We start from the raw sequence: 18,037 nt of genomic DNA, 5'->3' as shown, positions 1-18,037 counted from the left end.
TAAGAAGAACCACAACTACTACATCACACCATATAAACATTAACTCAAGATGGATTACAGACCTAAATTTCAAAACTAAAACAAGCTTCTTAAAAAAAAAAAAGAAAGAAAGAAAGAAAGAAAGAGGAGTTCCCATAATAGCGCAGTGGAAATGAATCCAACTAGGAATCATGAAGTCGCAGGTTTGGTCCCTGGCTACACTCAGTGGGTTGAGGATCCGGCATTGCCATGAGCTGTGGTGTAGGTTGCAGATGAGTCTTGGATCCTGCATTGCTGTGGCTGTGGCATAGGCCAGCAGCTGTAGCTCTGATTAGACCCCTAGCCTGGGAACCTCCATATCCTTGGGTGCAGCCTTAAAAAAAAATATAAGATGAAAAGGCAGAAAAAAAGGGGGTAGGAGGAGTTCCCGTCGTGACTCAGTGGTTAACGAATCCGACTAGGAACCATGAGGTTGTGGGTTTGATCCCTGGCCTCACTCAGTGGGTTAAGGATCTGGCATTGCCCTGAGCTTCGGTGTAGGTTGCAGACGAGGCTCGGATTCCAGGTTGCTGTGGCTCTGGTGTAGGCCAGAGGCTACAGCTCCGATTCGACCCCTAGCCTGGGAACCTCCATATGCCACGGGAGCAGCCCAAGAAATGGCAAAAAGACAAAAAGGGGGGGGGGGTTCCACTGTGATGCAGTGGATTAGGAATCCAACTGCAGCAGCTTGGGTCACTGTAGAGGCTTGGATTTTATCCCCAGCCCAGCTCAGTGGGTTAAAGGATCCAGCATTGCCACAGCTGCGGTGTAGGTTGCAGCTGAAGCTCAGATTCAATCCCAGGCCCAGGAACTTCTATATTCTTACGCATGCAGCCATAAATGAAAAACAAAACAAACCAACCAACAAAAAAAAAAAAAATAGAAAATATCTTCAGCTCTTTGGTACTTTGGGATAAGCAAAGATTTCTCAAGATGGACACGCAAAAAACCTGGGTCCTAGCCCATGGCCAGTTATGTCTTCATAGCCAGCCAGGGAGAGAGTCTCCTGAGTAAGTCTGGTAGCAAGATACAGTCTCATATAACAGTGTGGTTACAGAAGTGACATCTCATCATATTTTCAATTGCTTCAGGTGTTGGCAGGGCTGAGTTTCCTGGGGAGACTCTGGAGAAGAACCCACTTCTCGCCTTTTCTAGCTTCTAGGGGCTGCCTCATTCCTTGGCTTCTGATTCCTCCTTCATCTCCAAAGCCAGCAGCCCTTTCAAATTTCTCTCCCACTGACTCGGATCCTCCTTCCCTCCTCTTATAAGGACTCTCGCGATTACCCAGGGCTCACCAGGCAAGCCAGGACAATCTCCCCGTCTCAAGACCCTTGACTTAATCACATCTGCAAAGTCCTTTCAGTGTGGATGGTGGCATAGTCACAGGTTCCAGGGGTTGGGACGAGGACATCTCTGGGGGTCGTTTTTCTGCCACCCAGAGCCTCCCAGCTCCTCCCAGTGTCTTCTTCCGTCCTGGACCCCAGCACATGTCCTGGTGCCTGGCCAGTTGTAAGTGCTCATTAAAGCCTTTATGAAGGAGTGGGACAGTTAAGGAACACAGTTCCGAGGTGGTTTGTGTTATGCGTGTTGTACATTGTCTGTAACTAAAAGTGATGCAGTAGGAACCTCTAACCCAGTGAAAAAAAAAAAAAAAAAAAAAAAAAAAAAAAAAAAAAAAAAAAAAAAAAAAAAAAAAACCCACAGGCTCTGGAAAAATTTCACCCCATAAACTAAGGTCATGGATGATGAGCAGGTGCAATGTAGATAATGGCAGGTGAGCCCCACGTTAGAGGAGGTCCCAGGGTGTGTGCCCCAGAGACTGTGTGGGGCAGGAGGTGGCTTTAGGGGCAATGGACCTTCCAGAGTCTGTCCAGTTCAGCAGACCCGAGGGAAGGTGAGTGACAGGTGAGTGGCAGTTAAGTGAGTGTGGGGGGTTGCTCCCTATCTGGTTGTGTGTCTGACACAGACGGTACATGACAGTGGAGCCTGAGTGACACCCGAGAGTGAGCAGTGATTATCTGGCACCTGATCCTCACCAGGCATCACTTAAAAAATTTGTCACAGAGTTCCCCTTGTGGCTCAGTGGCAACGAACCTGACTAGTATCCATGAGGACGCAGGTTCGATCGCTGGCCTCACTCGGTGGGTTTAGGATCTGGTGTTGCCATGAGCTGTGGTGTAGGTGGCAGACATGGCTCAGATCTGGCATTGCTCTGGCTGAGGCATAGGCCAGCAGCTACAGCTCCAATTTGACCCCTAGCCTGGGAACTTCCATATACCACAGCTATGGCCCTAAAAAAAAAAAAAAAAAATCAACAGACTCTCACTCACTTAAGGTATTATTATCCCCATCTTTCAGAGGGGAAAACTGAGGCCCAGAGAAGTTAAATAACTCACCCGAGGTCTCGCCCCTATGATGGTGTAGAATCAAGTTTGAACTCAGGCAGCCTGGGCCCACAGTCAGCTCTGAGGCTGGTGGGTGGTGGCTCGTGTGGCGATCCAGGGTGGCCACTGGGTTCTGCATCACAGCCCCCAGCCCCCCAGTGCCCCCAGCCATAACAACACAGAGAGAGAAGCCAGAGGAAAAGGAAGAGCCCCGGATTGGAGCTGAGGTCAGAGCCTACCCATCCCTCCTCCACCGGGGTTGAGGGTGCGCTCACCTCCCAGAGCTCAGGCACCAAGGTCTGGGCAGCTAGGGGACAGGGAGCCAGGCAGAGTGACACACGTCCCTGGATCAGCCCCAGGCAGCTCTTGGGCCGCACCTAGATCTGAGCAAATCAAAGTTCACAAGACACTGATGAGACAGAGAAATTTGAACCCTGAGTAGATATTTGCTATCTAGGAAACGGCAAAAACTGGGAGATTAAGAGTTTTTCTGACTCCTGACTTCTTTCCTGCACAAGTGTATCATCTTCTCCAACATGGAGCTCTGGGGGCTGCAGGGCTTTGGGCCCCAAACAAGCCTCATGGAGCACAAGGACTTCACTCTTTTTTTATTTTTTCATTTGTGACATGTGTTCATAAAGAGTCCTTATCAGAGTTCCTTGGTGGCTCAGCGGGTTAAGGATCTGGCATTGTCACTGCTGTGGCTCTGATCCCAGCTGTGGCCCAGGTTCAATCCCTGCCCCAGGCACTTTCCAATTAAAAAGTCCTCATCTTTTATTTGTTTAAAAATCATCTTCTTAATTGGTCTTTTTTTTTTTTTTTTTTTTTTTTGGCTTTTTAGGGCCACAACTGAGGCATGTGGAAATTCCCAGGCTAGGGGTCGAGTCAGAGCTGCAGCCACCAGCCTACACAGAGACACAGCAACACCAGATCTGAGCCGCGTCTGCAACCTACACCACAGCTCATGGCAACACCAGACCCTTAACCCACTGAGCAAGGCCAGGGATCGAACCCACATCCTCATGGATACTAGTTGGGTTAGTAACCTGCTAAGCCACAGTGGGAGCTCCAAGAGCCCTTATCTTTTAAAGATAATACTAAAATGTCTACAGATAAAACAATAGGATGTCCAAGCTTTGTTTCCTGGTGGGAAGAAGGGGTGAGAATAGATAAACAAGACAGTTTAAGAGTTGACAACAGTCTTTGGGGGACACATGGGGGCCCCAGACATTTGACGGGGCCATTCTCTCTATTTTGTGATATATTGAATTTTCCAAAATTAAAAAGTATTTTATTTTATTTTACGTTTTTTTTAATGTTATTTTATTTAATTTTTAGGACCACACCTGCAGCATATGGAAGGTCCCAGGCTAGGGGTGGAATGGGGGCTACCGTTGTCAGCCTGCACCACAGCCACAGCAATGCCAGATCTGAGCCCCGTCTGTGACCTACACCACAGCTGCAGCAACACTGGATCCTTAACCCACTGAGCAAGGCCAGGGATCCAAACCACATCCTCACCGACACTCCGTTGGGTTCTTAACCCGCTAGGCCACAGCAGGAACTCCCTAAAGTCTTTCGAAGACTCACCTCTGCCTCTGTGAAGAAGGCAATCATCTTCACCCCGCCTGCCCTGCATGATCGTCAACATTTTACCCTCTGAAGAAAAACTGCAACCATAAGGAGACACAAGGGGAAGGTGCTGAGAGGTTACCTGGCAGAGGTGGTGGGTGGGGAAGGCTGGGGCTGGGGGATGGGAGAGACGTGGACAGCTTATGCGCCGCTGGGGCAGGAAGCAGGGGGTGGGGTCAGGAGGGAAAATATCCAAAGTCTAATGTTGTAAAGATGTTCTGATCGTCTGAGTCTGCCTCCCTGGGACTGAGGCGGATCCAGAGGGCACATCACAGCTGGACGCTCAGAACAGAGGTCCCGGGGCCAGGTGAGTGGCCCCCATGGCAGAAATAAGGAGGGAGTATCTTCCAGCAGGTTATCTAGAAGCAGAGCCTGAGGCAAGGATTTTGCGCAACTGACTTAGGAGGGACCCCTTTCAGGAGAAGAGCGGGGAAGCAACAGGGCAAAGGAAACAAAGCCAAGGTCAGAGGTGGCTTCAGCCGCCCACTTGCTTCAGCCAGATCCCGCTGGCAAGGGATTCAGAAGCACAGGTTTAGTCCCACCCATGAAGCAAGGAGGTCAGCTGTTTGTACCCCCATGCCAACCATTCATGGGCTACAGGCTTGGGGCGAGGGAGTGTCATTTAAAGATTGAATTTAAAGAGAGCATCTGTGAGCCCTTAGCAGCCAACAATTATGGCAGCTGGAAATGGTCACCCTCCCCCCAGGAAAGAGGATCTAGGAGGTGGGGGGCACCAGCAATATCTACCCCAGGGAGGAATTTACTTCCTAGAGCTCTGATCTGCTGCCAGTCACTGACCCCTGGAACTGGGAGGGGCTTTGGCCATTTCTACTCAATCCCAGAAACACACACAGAGACAATTTTGAGGACACAGAGCCCCAGAGAGAGGAAGGGAAAGCACTACTCAGGACCAGGCTGGAATCCAGGCATCCTGACTCCATCCCAGAGTAGAGGCCTCCATTTCCCACAGGGCCCTGGCTCCTGGCAGGTGACCTTCTCTGCATCTGGACTTGGTCCTAACGCCCTAGGGGGAGGCTGGCTTTGGTACCTTCATGGTAGCTCTTTTCTAACTAGCATCTAATGAACTCTAATCCTCATGAATGGTCCCTGGCCCCCCTCCAGCCCTTCTGTTACTCGGTACCTCTTAAATCTGCCTTTCTCTGCTTGATATGCACATGCGTGCATGTAGACATGCACGCATGCACGCACACACACACACACACACACACACACACACACACACACCTCAAAGCCACCCTGTCCTCTAGGTCTCCATAGTACAGTACGGTCTGCTTAGGGTCACAGGTTTTCTGTACCCGCTCGCCCGTAAATTCCCACGGACAATCTTACGGCTGCCTGGGTCCCTGTGATGGTGAGCTCAGGACTCCATAGCAAGCCCAGACTGTTAGTTCAGTGCCAATGGTGTTTTCTTCCCTTTCCACACCCCGCCCCACCTTTCCCCAGAACCCAGGGCTCTCACACCCTCTCCCCCGTGACCACCCCTTCCAATGAGGAGACCAGGAGGTGTCAGGTCTTCACAGAGAACCAGACAGGACAAAATGGAGCTAGTGGCAGCCTTCCAGGCATGCGGCAGGCTGGAGGTGGTACTGGCCAATGTTTAGTGAGTACTTGCTCTGTGCCAGGCCTTGCACATTGCAGACATAATCCCATTTTATCCTCACAACTCTGGCCCCATTCCGCACTCCTTACGTGACAGGTAAGGAGACTAAGATGCTGACATGGAATCAGCCTGCCCACGATCAAAGCTCACGGGAACAGAGCCAGGATCTGGCCCAGGCTTGTCCACTTCTGGTGCTGGGGATCTGGTCCACTCTGCACAGGAGCCAGAGGGTCCTGCCCCCTCTGTCCCACCTGCCCTGCCCTCCAGGAGCCAAAGGAGCAAAGGGTGTATGTTCTGGTTCCCTGGGGGTGGCAGGCTGGCTGGGCTTATGAGTCCTGAGCTGACTGAGGGGACTAGGGAGGGGTCAAGGCTAAAAATATTTCTTCCACCACTCACAACATTCTCCTGCTCCCTCCCCTCATCAGCTGCCTCCACATCCAAGCAGCCCTGCCATGGGCTCCGGGAGTGTCGCGGGCAGGACGACTGGGCAACAGGGTGCAATCTGCCCAAGGACCCAAGGTCCAAGCCCTTCCCAGAGAGCAGGAACATGGCTTCCAAACAGGGGAATTTCCCTGCTGATTATCTGAGTCTGTCCTCTGAGCCTCTGTCCCCTCTTGCTGTATAAAGTTCCTCTGTCCCGTGAGAGCGTTATCAAGAGTTGGAATTGACCCTGGAGACCATAGTCCAATCCCCACCCCCACCGCGGAGATGCACATAAGAAAACTAAAAGGAGGGCAAAGAAGGTCAGGAAGAGACCAAAATTTAAAGTCTATAAGTTTAAGACCACTTTGCCCAGAAACATTCCCCACTGAGCACCAAGTGAGTAGAGTCATTGGATTATGAGGGAAACAATTTCCATGGCCAATTAAGTTTAGGAAATGCCCTTAATATTAAAATAGGAAAAATAAATAAATAAACAAACAAATGAAATAGAGTGTTCCACTATAGGAATTCTCAGAATCTTCCATATGCTCATAAGGGGGAAGAAGATATCCAGGTTTCTCAAACTTATTTGATGTTGGAACCCTTCAGCTACTGATCTGTCAGGACCCGTGTTCCATGGAACATACTTTGAGAAAGGTTACTCTGACGTCTTGACTCCAACTCCTGAATGGATATTTGATCCATTCTCAGTGCCGTGACTCTGGAGGTAGAGGCACACATGCAGTGACCAGGCACTTACTATCTCCCTGGATAACGTGTTCCATCCCAAGATGCCTCTGCCAAGAAGTCTTCCTCTGTGCTTCCCAGTGGGATCCAGGCTCAAGTCCAGGTTCATGGGAAAATCCGGTTATAGCCAGTGGCTGCTTGGTCCTGGCCTCTGCTACCCACACTTCTCTCAGTCCAGCCAGCTATGTCCCAAGAGCTGGGAATTGAGAGAGGCATGGATTCCCACTCCGAGCTAGGTCAGATTCTAGAAAAAAGACTCATGCAGACTCTTGTGTCTCTGAGTTCTGCTTCTGGATCCCAGGAAGGAGGGAGGCCCAGCCTCCCCAACCATCCTCACTACAGCAGGGGCTGTCTGCTGCCCCAGGTTGGTGGAGATTTTAATCACACATCCCAGCAGCCTGGGCACAGAGCTCCGGAGTCAGACCAAGCATGGTTCCCATCCCAGGTATTTCCTTGCTGTGTGATTTTGGCCAAGGCCCTTGACCTCTCTGAGCCTCTGTTTCCTCTTCTATGGAACAGAGCCAACTTCCTGGGGATCGAGGGAGATCAGCATGCAAAAATACCTCCACACACAGTGCCTACACAGAGCTAGTCCTCACCAACCCTGAGGCCCCATCAGGACCTTTGGCTCTGAAGGGCTCACTGTCCAGGATTCAGTCACCCGGGCTGCTTGTCCCTCCCAGCCTCCCAGGGCTCTTTCCCTCTCCCCTGATCCCTACCTCTGTGGCAGGAAAACTGCATAATGTGGGTGCTCAAACAGGACCTCCTGAATTTGTAGTCAAATGAAAATCAAGGGGAATGTGGCTCCCTTTTCTTTTCACTAGAAAGAGTGAAACAGCCTAATCCCTTTAAAGGATTTGCTCATTAGCCTGGTCCTCATGGAGACAATCCCACCAGCTCCCCTATAAACCCCTATAACCCCCTCCCAGGCCACCCCTAAGCCCTGATATGCCCCACAGCCCATCAACATAGGATGCAATGACCTGGCCCCTTAGCAAGTGAAGCTTGCAGCTTCCTGCAGTGTTTTCTCCCAATCCCTTTTTCATGCCCATTAAAACATCCAGAATATTCCTTTCCCATTGGGGCAACAGTGCCTGAAGGCTTGAAGCCCACCAGCTCTGGAATCAGTCTGCTGGGCTTTGAGTCCCGGCCCAGTCATTTACTGGCTGTGTGACCTTGGGCAAGTGCCTCAACCTCTCTGAGTCTCACCTGCAAAATAGGAACAAGAAACAGTAGTTACCCCATAGGGTTGGGATGAGGATAAAATCAGGTCGGGCATGGCAAAGCTCATCCCCGTGCCTAGAACAGAGAAAGCAGGTGTAAATGTTGACTTGCTGTCACCGTTAATATTGGTTTTCTGGCCCGAGCTGGTAGGACAATTGATTCCCACCTGCCTTCCCATCTTGGGCCAGTAGATGGCGACTGGTTACAAAGTTTCCCCCACCTGCCCAGACCTTCTAATCTGCAGGCTCTCATCAAACAGCAATTTGGGTGTGGTCTGTCTTGCCTTGATTGAGAAGTTAGTCTGGTCCTTGTTTTCCTGCCCCAGAAGGAACTGCGTCCCTGCAGCCCCATGGAGGCTCTGAGTCAGCTTCTCCCCATCCCCAGCCCAGATCATTACAGGTCAGATCAAGGTCAGGGGCTGCTGTGCAGGGCAGCCCCAGTTCTGGAAGGCCCTGGCCCAGAAGCCAAAGCTGACAGGCACTGAGTCTCACCCAGGCATGAGACCAAGAAATGACACCAGTTCTGACCCGGGCTTTCTCCTTGGCCGGCAGCCAGGGTCCTTGGCCTGAGTCATGGCAACAGAAGCCAATCGAGCAGCCACAGTTACCCCCAGGTCTGGAACTGAAGGGCTCCCTCCGTGGCAGGGCCTCAGCCACCCCCAGCCTGGCCAGACAGATCAACCCCAGAAAGTCCCGCCCCAGGAGAAGCCCAGGAGGAGGAGCCGCCGTCTCAAGGAGCTGGGGGTGAGTGTCCATCTCCTGGGGCCCTGGGGTGGAAGGAGGGGAAGGGAGCGGAGGGGGGGGCTCGTGGGAGGAGGGGTGTGGGGAGCCCTGAGGATGGAGGGGGATGAGAAAGCCTCCAGCTGCCCTGCTTAAAACGCTTTCCAGGGAGTCCTCTTGTGGTGCAGTGGAAACGAACCCAACTAGTTTCCATGAGGATGCGGGTTCCACCCCTGGCCTCGCTCAGTGGGTCGGGGACCCAGCATTGCCATGAGCTGTGATGTATGTTGCAGACGCAGCTCAGATCTGGCGTGGCTGTGGCTGTGGCTGCAGTGTAGGCCAGCAGCTGTAGCTCTCATTTGACCTCCAGCCTGGGAACTTCCACATGCCCTATGTGCAGCCCTAAAAAGTAAAAAGTAAAAAAAAAAAAAATGGCTTCAACAAAATTTAAGAAGCCACTGAGGGCTGGGAGAAGCTGTCTACACCGACACCAACACTGGCTCCGTGTGGGCTCACGGGGAGTCCTCAGCAGAAGTTTCCTCCCCTTCCCTTCTCCCCCACCCCCAACCAGCCTCTGCCACAACCTGCGGAGGCACTGGCATGGCCACGGGTGGTTATGCGATTGCCACCTGCCTTCCGAGGAGTGGTCATTCCTTGCAGACCTATCAGGAACCTTAGAAGGTGGAACATGGGCTGCTGTTCAGCCAGCTGGTCCAGAACCCCAACGACCTCCTTTAGGGCCAGTCACCTGCCCCTCTCCTGCCCAGGCCTGCCATGTTGTCGTCGCTCTGCTGTACGTGTTCCTTGGGGGTTACCTGGCCGCCATCGTCCAGAGCCTTCACCTGGTGGTGCTGAAGTCTTGGTATCCGTTCTGGGGGGCTGCTTCTGTGAGTAGAGGCCAAAACATTGGCCCAATGGGGGTAGGGAGAGCTGGCGACCCTGGGAACCGGATGCAGGGTGGGGCAGAGGGAGCCGGTAGGAGGACAGCAGCCTCAGCGCCTTTCTCAGTCCTCCCAGCTCTGCCTCTGCTCTCTTGGTCACACTGGAAGTAGCGCCGTCTCCTAATTCACACGGGGGCCCAGCAGAGAGAAGGGTGAACATGAGCTGGGGAGCTACCTGCAGCTTCTTCAGGCTTCTGGGCAGCCAGGCACCTCCGGATCCAGCCACCCATCCCTGGTGCCCAAAGTCTCTGTCAGGGTCCAGCTGCAGGGCACAAGGATGTAAGGCCCAGCTCCGGTCCTCCCAAGGCCATCAGCCAGGGCGGGCGATGAGAGAAGGGCAGGGAGCACCTTCCCGGAGGCCCTCCAGGGTATCCTCCCCACCCCCCACCCCCCATCCTGGCGGGGTCCCACTCACACACCAAGTCCCAGCTCCTCAGCACCCCTCGGGCAGGTGTCCCAACTCTTCCTGCTGTCACTTCAGTCCTCTTTCCCCTCTGCACCCCACCCCCAGAGCTTTCAGTGCATAGGGAAGGGAACCATCTCTGCATCACCTCGACTGGTGCATAGCAGGCGCTCAGTGCACATGTGATAGAATAATTGCAGAAAACACCAGAGACCCCAGAACCAAGAGCGAATATCCTCCAAACGACAGGACCCAGGAAAGGAGCAAGGGTCGGCGCAAAGGGGGCAGTGCAGCTGATCCCCACGGGAGGGTCTGGGCTGGTGAAAGGGGGAAGCGAGGGGACCAGGAGGGCATTCTTGAGCCCAGGAGGGAAGGTCCGTGCACACAGGGAAGACCAGCCTGGCTGGAGCGTGATCTGTGGGCAGGGTGAGCCCCCTTTGTTGGAGGAATGGTGTTCTCTGCCCCACCAGCCACCAGAGATTGATTTTCTAAGAGCATAGCAGGAAGGGAATGTGTGAGTTTCAAGGAACCCCAGCTTCTCTCTTATGACTGTTTCAAATCTGGTCCGCAGTTCCTCATTTCAGGGATCTTGGCAATAACAATGGAGACATTTCAGAAAAATTACCTGGTAAGTCACAGCGTTGAGAGTGTTCCCTTCCATCCCAAGCCTGGGGTAACTTTTCAACGGGCATCGTTTGGAGTGCGGACTCAAGAGGCATCTCTCCAGGATTTGCTAGACGTGGGCACCAGCCTCTGGGACAGCAGAGGGCGTCCGGGCTGAATGGTCCCCCTTCCTGGAGGTCTGACCTCACACCCTGACTCCCGCCTTTCTCTCCACCTGCTGCCCTCTCCCCACCCCGGTTCTGGCCTAGAGACAGGCATCATCCAGCCTATTGATGGTAGCCTTGGAGATTGTTCTGCCAGCCCTACCTTGGCCCCCTGGGCCCCGCCATCATACTCCCTACCCCACCCCACCCAAGGCTTGCCTCCAACATCAGCAAGTCTACCTGCCTGCAGGCTGGACCGCAGCTGGGTTTCCATATACGTCTCACCTCTAAGCGCCAGCTGGACACAAGTGGTCCCCCCTGTGCTCTGTGCTGTCTTGTGCCCAGGCACCTTGCCTTCCCCACTGTGCATGTTCTCCTGGCTTTGACTTCCTCCTGATCATTCTTCAAGGTGCACTTTACATGCCTCCTCCTCCAGGCAGTCTTCCCTGACCTGCCCTGGCTGGCTCCTGTGTCCCCACAGCTCCTTGGACTTCTCTGTCTCCTTTCTCTCTCAGGCACTAAGCTTGGGCAGCAACTGCCTGAGCATCTTTCTAGCCCGAGGCAGCCCAGGGAGGCACAGAGTGGACACCCACATGAGCCCAAGTGGATGGAGGTGGATGGGGGCGGGAAGGACCATCCCATCCACCCTGTGTCATGGCCTCAGCACCCCCTCCACCCCAAGCCCTGGCTGGGTCCACATTCATGCCTCCCATTGCTGATGAACGGGGATGGCCTGTCTCTTCTGTGAATTCACAGGATCTGATGGAAAAAAGGGAAGACTCGCCATCCAGCTTCTCCACTTCCCACCACCTCCCTCTCCCCAAGGGGCAGGGCAGCCCAGGCATGGTCCCTTGCTCCTCCCTGGCTTGTGCTCTGGCTGTCCCCACCGCCCTCTGTCCGCAGGAGCAGTCTTTGCTGGGGCTGGGGACGTGGAGTATGGGGCAGGGTGTGGTGCATCCGAGCTCATTCAGCCAGGACGTGCGCAAAACTCATCTCGGTCAAGCACCAAGGCCGGCTCACATTCGTGCCTCCCAGACCGGGCTGGACTGGCTGCCCCCTGCCCTCTTGGGGTGTAGCAGACAAAAGCATGTTGTGCCACTTACCCAGCAGAGGCAGGGATGCTTGGCAGAAACCTGGCCATTCCTCCTGGGCTGGGCCCCTTCCAGACCCATAAGCCTACCCCTTCCTACACCTGAACGCGGGGAGCCTCTCATTGCAGAGAAATCCATTCTAGCATAAGAGGTTGGGGTGCCTTATGTTTATACCCTTTCCCCATTATAGGGTTTGTACTTGGCAAGAATCCTGTGGAATAAGGTGAGACCCAAGACGATGAGGAATGAGGCATTTCCGGGGCTATGGCGGGCAGGGAAGGGGGTGACCTGAGTGAGTGAAGATAGGGCACTTCGGGGCTCATCCCACCTGGGTCGGGGGGCCATTTGGGTGTCGAGACTCTGATCAGTTAGCATATCTGCTGCCAGGATGACTGGGAACAGCTTGGAGAGAAAGACGGCAGAGCAGGGGGTGGGGCTTCCTTCCTTATTGCAAAGCCTGTGGATCCAGAGGTGGTCCTTGCATTCTCTGGGTCCCATCCCATAGAAGGCGAGGGCCAGTTGGGGCTCCTCGTGGTCAGCCAGCTCAGAAAGCTGTGTGTGGGTGAACTTCTGGCCCAGAGACAGGCAGCATTTTCCTGAGGTCACAAAGTGAGCTACTGGCTGGCCTGCGTGGAGGACCGAGGACTCATCTCTGACCTTTGGACTACAGCTGTCACTTTTTTTTGCTTGTAGGCGGCGTGCCTGACAGCAAATGCCATCAGCTTCTTCTGTGTGCTCTGTGGCCTCTTTGTCATCGCCAAGGATCTCTTTCTGGAGAGCCCATTTGACTTCCCTGTCTGGAAACCATACCCCAACGACACAGTGAGTGCCCAGGCCCCAGGGGTCCTCTGACTCCTGAGAGGGCGCTGCCTTGACCTTGGCCAAGAGGAAGCTTCCAGCTCTAAGAAACCTTCTTCTGGAGCCCAGCACAGGCAGTGGGGCCCTTGGTGGATCTGTTCCCAGCCCATCCCCGCAACCAGATGTGTGTACAGGGGGGATCCCAGCCTTCTCGCTGGTGAGCATCAGGGAGCCAGACAGGGCGGGTCCCTGAGCCCAACTTTAATAGTTGATGAAACTGAGCTCAGGATGGGGGTGCCTGACCGCAGTTGAACAGTGAGTTGGCAGCAAATTCAGGACCTTGATCTAGGGTTGCTGTGTCCCTGTTCAAGACTTTTTAAACACCATAGCCCCAGGGACCCTGTGATCATGAGTCTCACAACAGCCTTGCAGAGTTGGCTGAGTCCACTTTGTTACCCTCAGTTTATGGGAGTGAACCTTGACGTCCAGAGAGGCTAATTTAGTGGACCAAGGCCACACGGCAAGGCAGGGGGTCAGTGAGGACACAGCAGGGTCTACAACTTCAAGCCTGCTGCTCTTTTCACTGCCACTGTCTGGGAAGCAGAAGGTGGAGCAGCCGTTCCACATGGGTGATGTCAGGGCCAGGTTCCAGGGGTTCTGCCCATGGTGGTTCACTATTTCTTATCATCCTCCACATGCACACGCAGGTGTGAGCACACAGGCGTGCACGCACGCACACACACACACGTATACACACACACTGCCCACTGAATGCCTGTGGTCCCAGGAGGCATCCCAGCTGCATGGTAGCCTCAGCCCAGCTCATCCACTCCCCAGCAATGAGAGATGCTTCCATCTTCAAGCCTCAGTATCTAAAGGGGTGGGTGAGGAGTTCCCATCGTGGTACAGCAGAAATGAATCCAACTAGTATCCATGAGGATGAGGGTTCGATCCCTGGCCTTGCTCAGTAGGTTGGGGATCCGGCATTGCCATGAGCTGTGGTGTAGGTTGCAGACTTGGCTCAGATCTGGCGCTGCTGTGGCTCTGGCATAAGCCAGCAGCAGTAGCTCCAATTAGACCCTTAGCCTGGGAACCTCCATATGCTACAGGTGTGGCCTTAAAAAAGCAAAAAATAACAATAAAAATAAAGGGGGTGGGTGAGTCCTACCACCTGCCATTCTACCAGGGAACCACACAATTCTCCAGTCCTCAAACACTACGCACCAAGGACCCATGGTGCCAAGTGCTGGGCGTGGACCAGTGACTGAGACAGACCCCGTCCCAGCCCTCAGGAGCCCCACCCTGCCTCCCCGGGCACACCTGGGAGAGTGGATGCCTCACTGTCCTTCCTGGAGGGTCTGACGTCTGCCCATGCCCATGGGATGGACGCAGATGCCAAGGAGGCTTCACCTGCCTCTCCTCCCCTCTCTCCCTCCCAGGTCCACATCCAGAGGCTGGTGCTGGCCCTGCTCTGCGTCACCTGCCTGGAGGTCTTCCTGCCGGGGCTCATGGCCATCCTGGCCTATAGGGATACCCGCCTGGCTGCAGAGGTGAGGGCCTTCGGGAGATGGGAAGCAAGGCTACAGAGGGCTTGGGAAGGGGAGCATCAGGCAGAGGGAGTGTAGCCAGGCATTTACTAAGTGGGACCACAAAGAGAGGCCACCCACAGTCTGGTAGAGGAGAGAAGCATGGGAGGAGGGACAGTGCCAATTCGAAGTGAAAAATGTGGGGCCACTGAAGAGGACAAGGCCATGGACACTCCAAACAATGGGTTGCTATGTTCTGCCCACCCCCTGTGATCTCATGGGGGAGATCCATGGAAGTTGGCAGGATCCAGACCCAGACCACAGGTATGACAGGACAGTGGGGAGTTCCCACTGTGTCTCAGCAGTAAGGAACCCAGCTAGTATCCATGAGGACGAGGGTTCAATCCCTAGCTAGGCTCGTCTGGATCTGGCACTGCTGTGGCTGTGATTTGATTCGACCCCTAGTCTGGGAACCTCCATATGCCAAGGGTGTGTTCCCCCCAAAAAGCCCCAAAAAACACCCCTCCAAAAAAGATGGGAGAAGGACCAGCAGGTGCAATGGCTGAGAGACAGGCCAGGAAAGGCTGTCAGTTGCAGCATGTGGTGGGGTGTGGCTGTGATGAGAGCCAATGGGGCCGGGATCACAGGGACTGAGCACCTCAGGGGTACCAGGCAGGTACTTTAGAGAAGCATGACTTCTCTCATCTTCCCAACCACCCTCCGAGGTAGGTACTGACTCCCCCATTCCATAAATAATTAAACCGAGACCTAGAGAGGTCACATCAGTTTCAAAGATCAAACAGCCATAAGGACATCCAGGGCTCAGCCCGAGGTGTGTCTCACCCACACTTTTGTGAACTCAGGGGATGGCAGAAGAGCAGGCTGTGGCCAGATAGGTTTGGAAATCAAAGACAAGTCTCTCTCCAATCCCAAAGGGATTTCCCAGGCTCATTTTTTTTTTAAAGGAAAAAATTTCATACTATAATCTTAACTTTAGGACACTATTTTAAGACATGTTCTAAATTCCCTATAATTTGGCAGCTTTAGCACTGCAATTGTTTTCATAGGACATCCAGCCACTGAATTTTCACATAACGCTGATATGACTTTAGGCTTGAGTTTTACCTAACACCAAGCAAATAAGTTGTCCTAGTCACTGCCTGTCTGGCAAGAAGTCTTCTTATTAAGTTTTCAGAGAGCTGGAAGGGCCCTTGAGTCACTGACACCCACCCCGCTTTTTAAAAATAATAGCACAATGAATTCTATTATATTTATAGTTGCACAACCATCATCACAACCTAATTTTAGAACATTTCCATCCCAAACCCCCAGTCCACGCCACTTTTAAGGACAGGGAACCTTAAAATTGTTCATCCTGGCGACAGGAATTTACCAAGTGCAGGGCACTGTGCTGAGTGCTGCAGGCGGCTGCATCAGTCTCCTATTGCTGCTGTAACAAATGAGCATAACATCAAATGACACAAATGCATTATCTGACATTTCCGAGGTCAGCATTTGCAACAGGTCTCACTGGGATAAAATCAAACTGTGTGGGCCAGGCTGCCTTCCTTTCTGGAGGGTCTGGTGGAGAGTCTGTCTCCTTGCCTTTCCCAGCTTCTAGAGGTCACCCATGTTCCCTTCCTCCCTCGTCAAAGCCAGCAGCCCAGCATCTTCTGATATCTCCCTCCTGTCTCCCTCTTATTCTGTGGAGGACCCCTGGGACAACGTTGTCCCACCCAGAGAATCCAAAACACTCTCCCCATCCCAACCTTCACCTGATTGGCAACCTTCATTCCCTTTTGCTGTGTAATCTAACACGGTCACAGGTTCAAGGGTGAGGACACAGACACCTCCTTGAACCTCACGACCACCCAGAGAGGCAGGTTCAGCTTTCCCATTTCTAAGAGGAAGAATGAGGCTCAGAAGGGTTTAAGTGACTCCCCATGGTGACAGAACAGTAAGTGGATGAGTGCCCAAGGCCTCTGAGCCCCCTGCATCTGGGAACTGTGGCCAAGGACAAGCCCTGCAGCTTCCTGTCACACTCGAGGACAAGGACTCTGCAGGATTAGACCTGCCCCTAGAATGCATTCTAGCCTCAAGGGACCTTGATGTATCAGCTGGCCCAGCCCTGGGGGAAGGGGACGGGGTGAGTGGTGTGGGGGTTCAGTAGCATATGGGTCCAGGGTCTGGCACGAGGGCCAGGTCCACTGCCTCCCTGCCCCTTCCCCAGCCTCTCCCTGGATCAGGGAGGGGGAGGGAGTCACACACTGGTCTCCTGGAAGTCCCTCCTCTCTCGAGCCTCAGTTCCCCCACCTTCATGGGGACTCAACACTCCAACAAGTGAGCCGCTGGGAAGGGCTTTGTCAACCACCACTCTCTCCGTGTATGTGAGCAGCAGGGATGGTGGCTCTTCTTTTGCAGAAGGATGACCTGTCCCTTGGCCCTGACATGCTGTTGGAGCTCAGGGGGTCTCCGATGACACCTCCACCATCCTATGACGATGTGACTAAAGGCAACGGGTGGCAGGAGCAGAAGCAGATGTGAAGAGGCACTGGCTCCACGCACCATCAGAATTCACCCACTGGTCCCTTGTCCTGGACAGATTAAGGACCAATTCCAAGGGGCGGTTACCAGAAGGGGGCAAACGGTACCATGGCTAAAAACGTCTGCCCCATGCTGGTGGCCAGGGAGGGGAAGTCCCCATTCTGTCTGGCATGGGAGGGACCTCCAGGTCCCCACGCCCCGTAACATCCCAGCTGGACCAGAACACAACTGGGTCCTGCCCACCCACCCAGGCAGACACGGGAACAGACCCCTGGGTCCGCAGCCCCCTCCCCCACCCTCCTTGTCTGCTTCCCCCAGTCCCTGGTGGGCACATAGACATCCTGTCCACGTGGGGCTGTGCCTGAAGAGGAGAAGGGTCCTCAGAGCCCAGATGGGCACCGTTTTCCCTGGACTCGACCTACCAAGGGGTCTCTACAAACACTTGTGTTTGAATCCCTGGATTCGGGGTGGAAACAGCAGGGGCAATCAGACAGAAACTATGACCAGTTCTTCCTCCCAAACCATCAGCATGTCTCCCCGCCCCCACCCCGGGGCCTCAGTGTCTCCATCTGTACAGGGAAGGGGCGGGTGGAAGATGTGACCAGGACCTACCTGCTGGGAAGTTCTGAGATCAGAGTCAAGTTCACTCAAGGTTATCAAGGAAGCATCAGCATCAGAATTCCACACCTCCTTGTGCTGAGCGAATAGTGGGGAGAGAGACCTACCTTCCTCATTTCCCAAATTTTCAGTCATCCAAGGGCCGACCTTACAAATTTGGTCTATTTGTGGACTGTGCTGTATTCCCTTTATGTTCCCTTAAATTGCCTTTTTTTCTCATGCACTATTATGTGAGGGGTAATTTGCATCAGCAACAAACAGGAAGTCTGTACCTATCCATACAAAGAAGCCAACCACAAAAATCACGTAAACACGGTAAAAATAAAACAAAAGCAACTTGTCGCCTCACCTCCGTGAAATCACCTGCTCCTCTTTGCCTCTTGCTCACTCTGCGCCAGCCGCCCTGGCTACTTGGAGGTTCTTCAGACACCCTGGGCACACCCCTGCCTCTGAGCCATCCCCTTACCCTTCCTCTGCCTGAACTCTCCACCTTTGGGAATGTGCAGCACTCCCTCTGAATCTTTACCGGGCTACTGACTCCAGGCCAAAGCTGATGTCATTTCATCCTTCCATCAGTCTGG

The 18,037-nt window shown here is 53.6% G+C and overlaps 1 protein-coding gene across 6 annotated transcripts; it reads left to right on the top strand.

Annotated features, from left to right (window-relative positions):
- MS4A10 (membrane spanning 4-domains A10) lies at positions 4,218-17,789 on the top strand. 6 transcript variants are annotated; one of them, XM_021082965.1, is made up of 7 exons: positions 4,218-4,341; positions 8,601-8,792; positions 9,536-9,655; positions 10,684-10,740; positions 12,664-12,792; positions 14,208-14,318; positions 16,716-17,789. In XM_021082965.1, exons 2-7 carry the CDS (start codon positions 8,622-8,624, stop codon positions 16,836-16,838), a joined length of 711 nt encoding a protein of 236 aa, XP_020938624.1. In that variant the 5' UTR covers positions 4,218-4,341; positions 8,601-8,621; the 3' UTR covers positions 16,839-17,789. The 6 variants fall into 6 exon arrangements, with proteins under 6 accessions (XP_020938624.1, XP_020938625.1, XP_020938626.1 ...); XM_021082967.1 differs by having other exon boundaries at positions 4,241-4,341; positions 8,694-8,792; positions 16,716-16,942; XM_021082968.1 differs by having other exon boundaries at positions 4,272-4,341; positions 9,507-9,655; positions 16,716-16,942.

Source organism: Sus scrofa, chromosome 2, assembly GCF_000003025.6.
Source record: "Sus scrofa isolate TJ Tabasco breed Duroc chromosome 2, Sscrofa11.1, whole genome shotgun sequence".
Lineage (NCBI taxonomy): Eukaryota > Metazoa > Chordata > Mammalia > Artiodactyla > Suidae > Sus > Sus scrofa.
The sequence above is the reverse complement of the archived record's forward strand: the minus strand, read 5'-3'. Positions and strand labels throughout refer to the sequence as shown.

Coding starts and splice junctions, on each gene's coding strand:
- MS4A10 (XM_021082965.1), top strand. CDS start 8,622: ATGGCAACAGAAGCCAATCGAGCAGCCACAGTTACCCCCAGGTCTGGA. Junction 8,793..9,535: donor GCCGTCTCAAGGAGCTGGGG/GTGAGTGTCCAT, acceptor TCTCCTGCCCAG/GCCTGCCATGTTGTCGTCGC. Junction 9,656..10,683: donor CGTTCTGGGGGGCTGCTTCT/GTGAGTAGAGGC, acceptor TCTGGTCCGCAG/TTCCTCATTTCAGGGATCTT.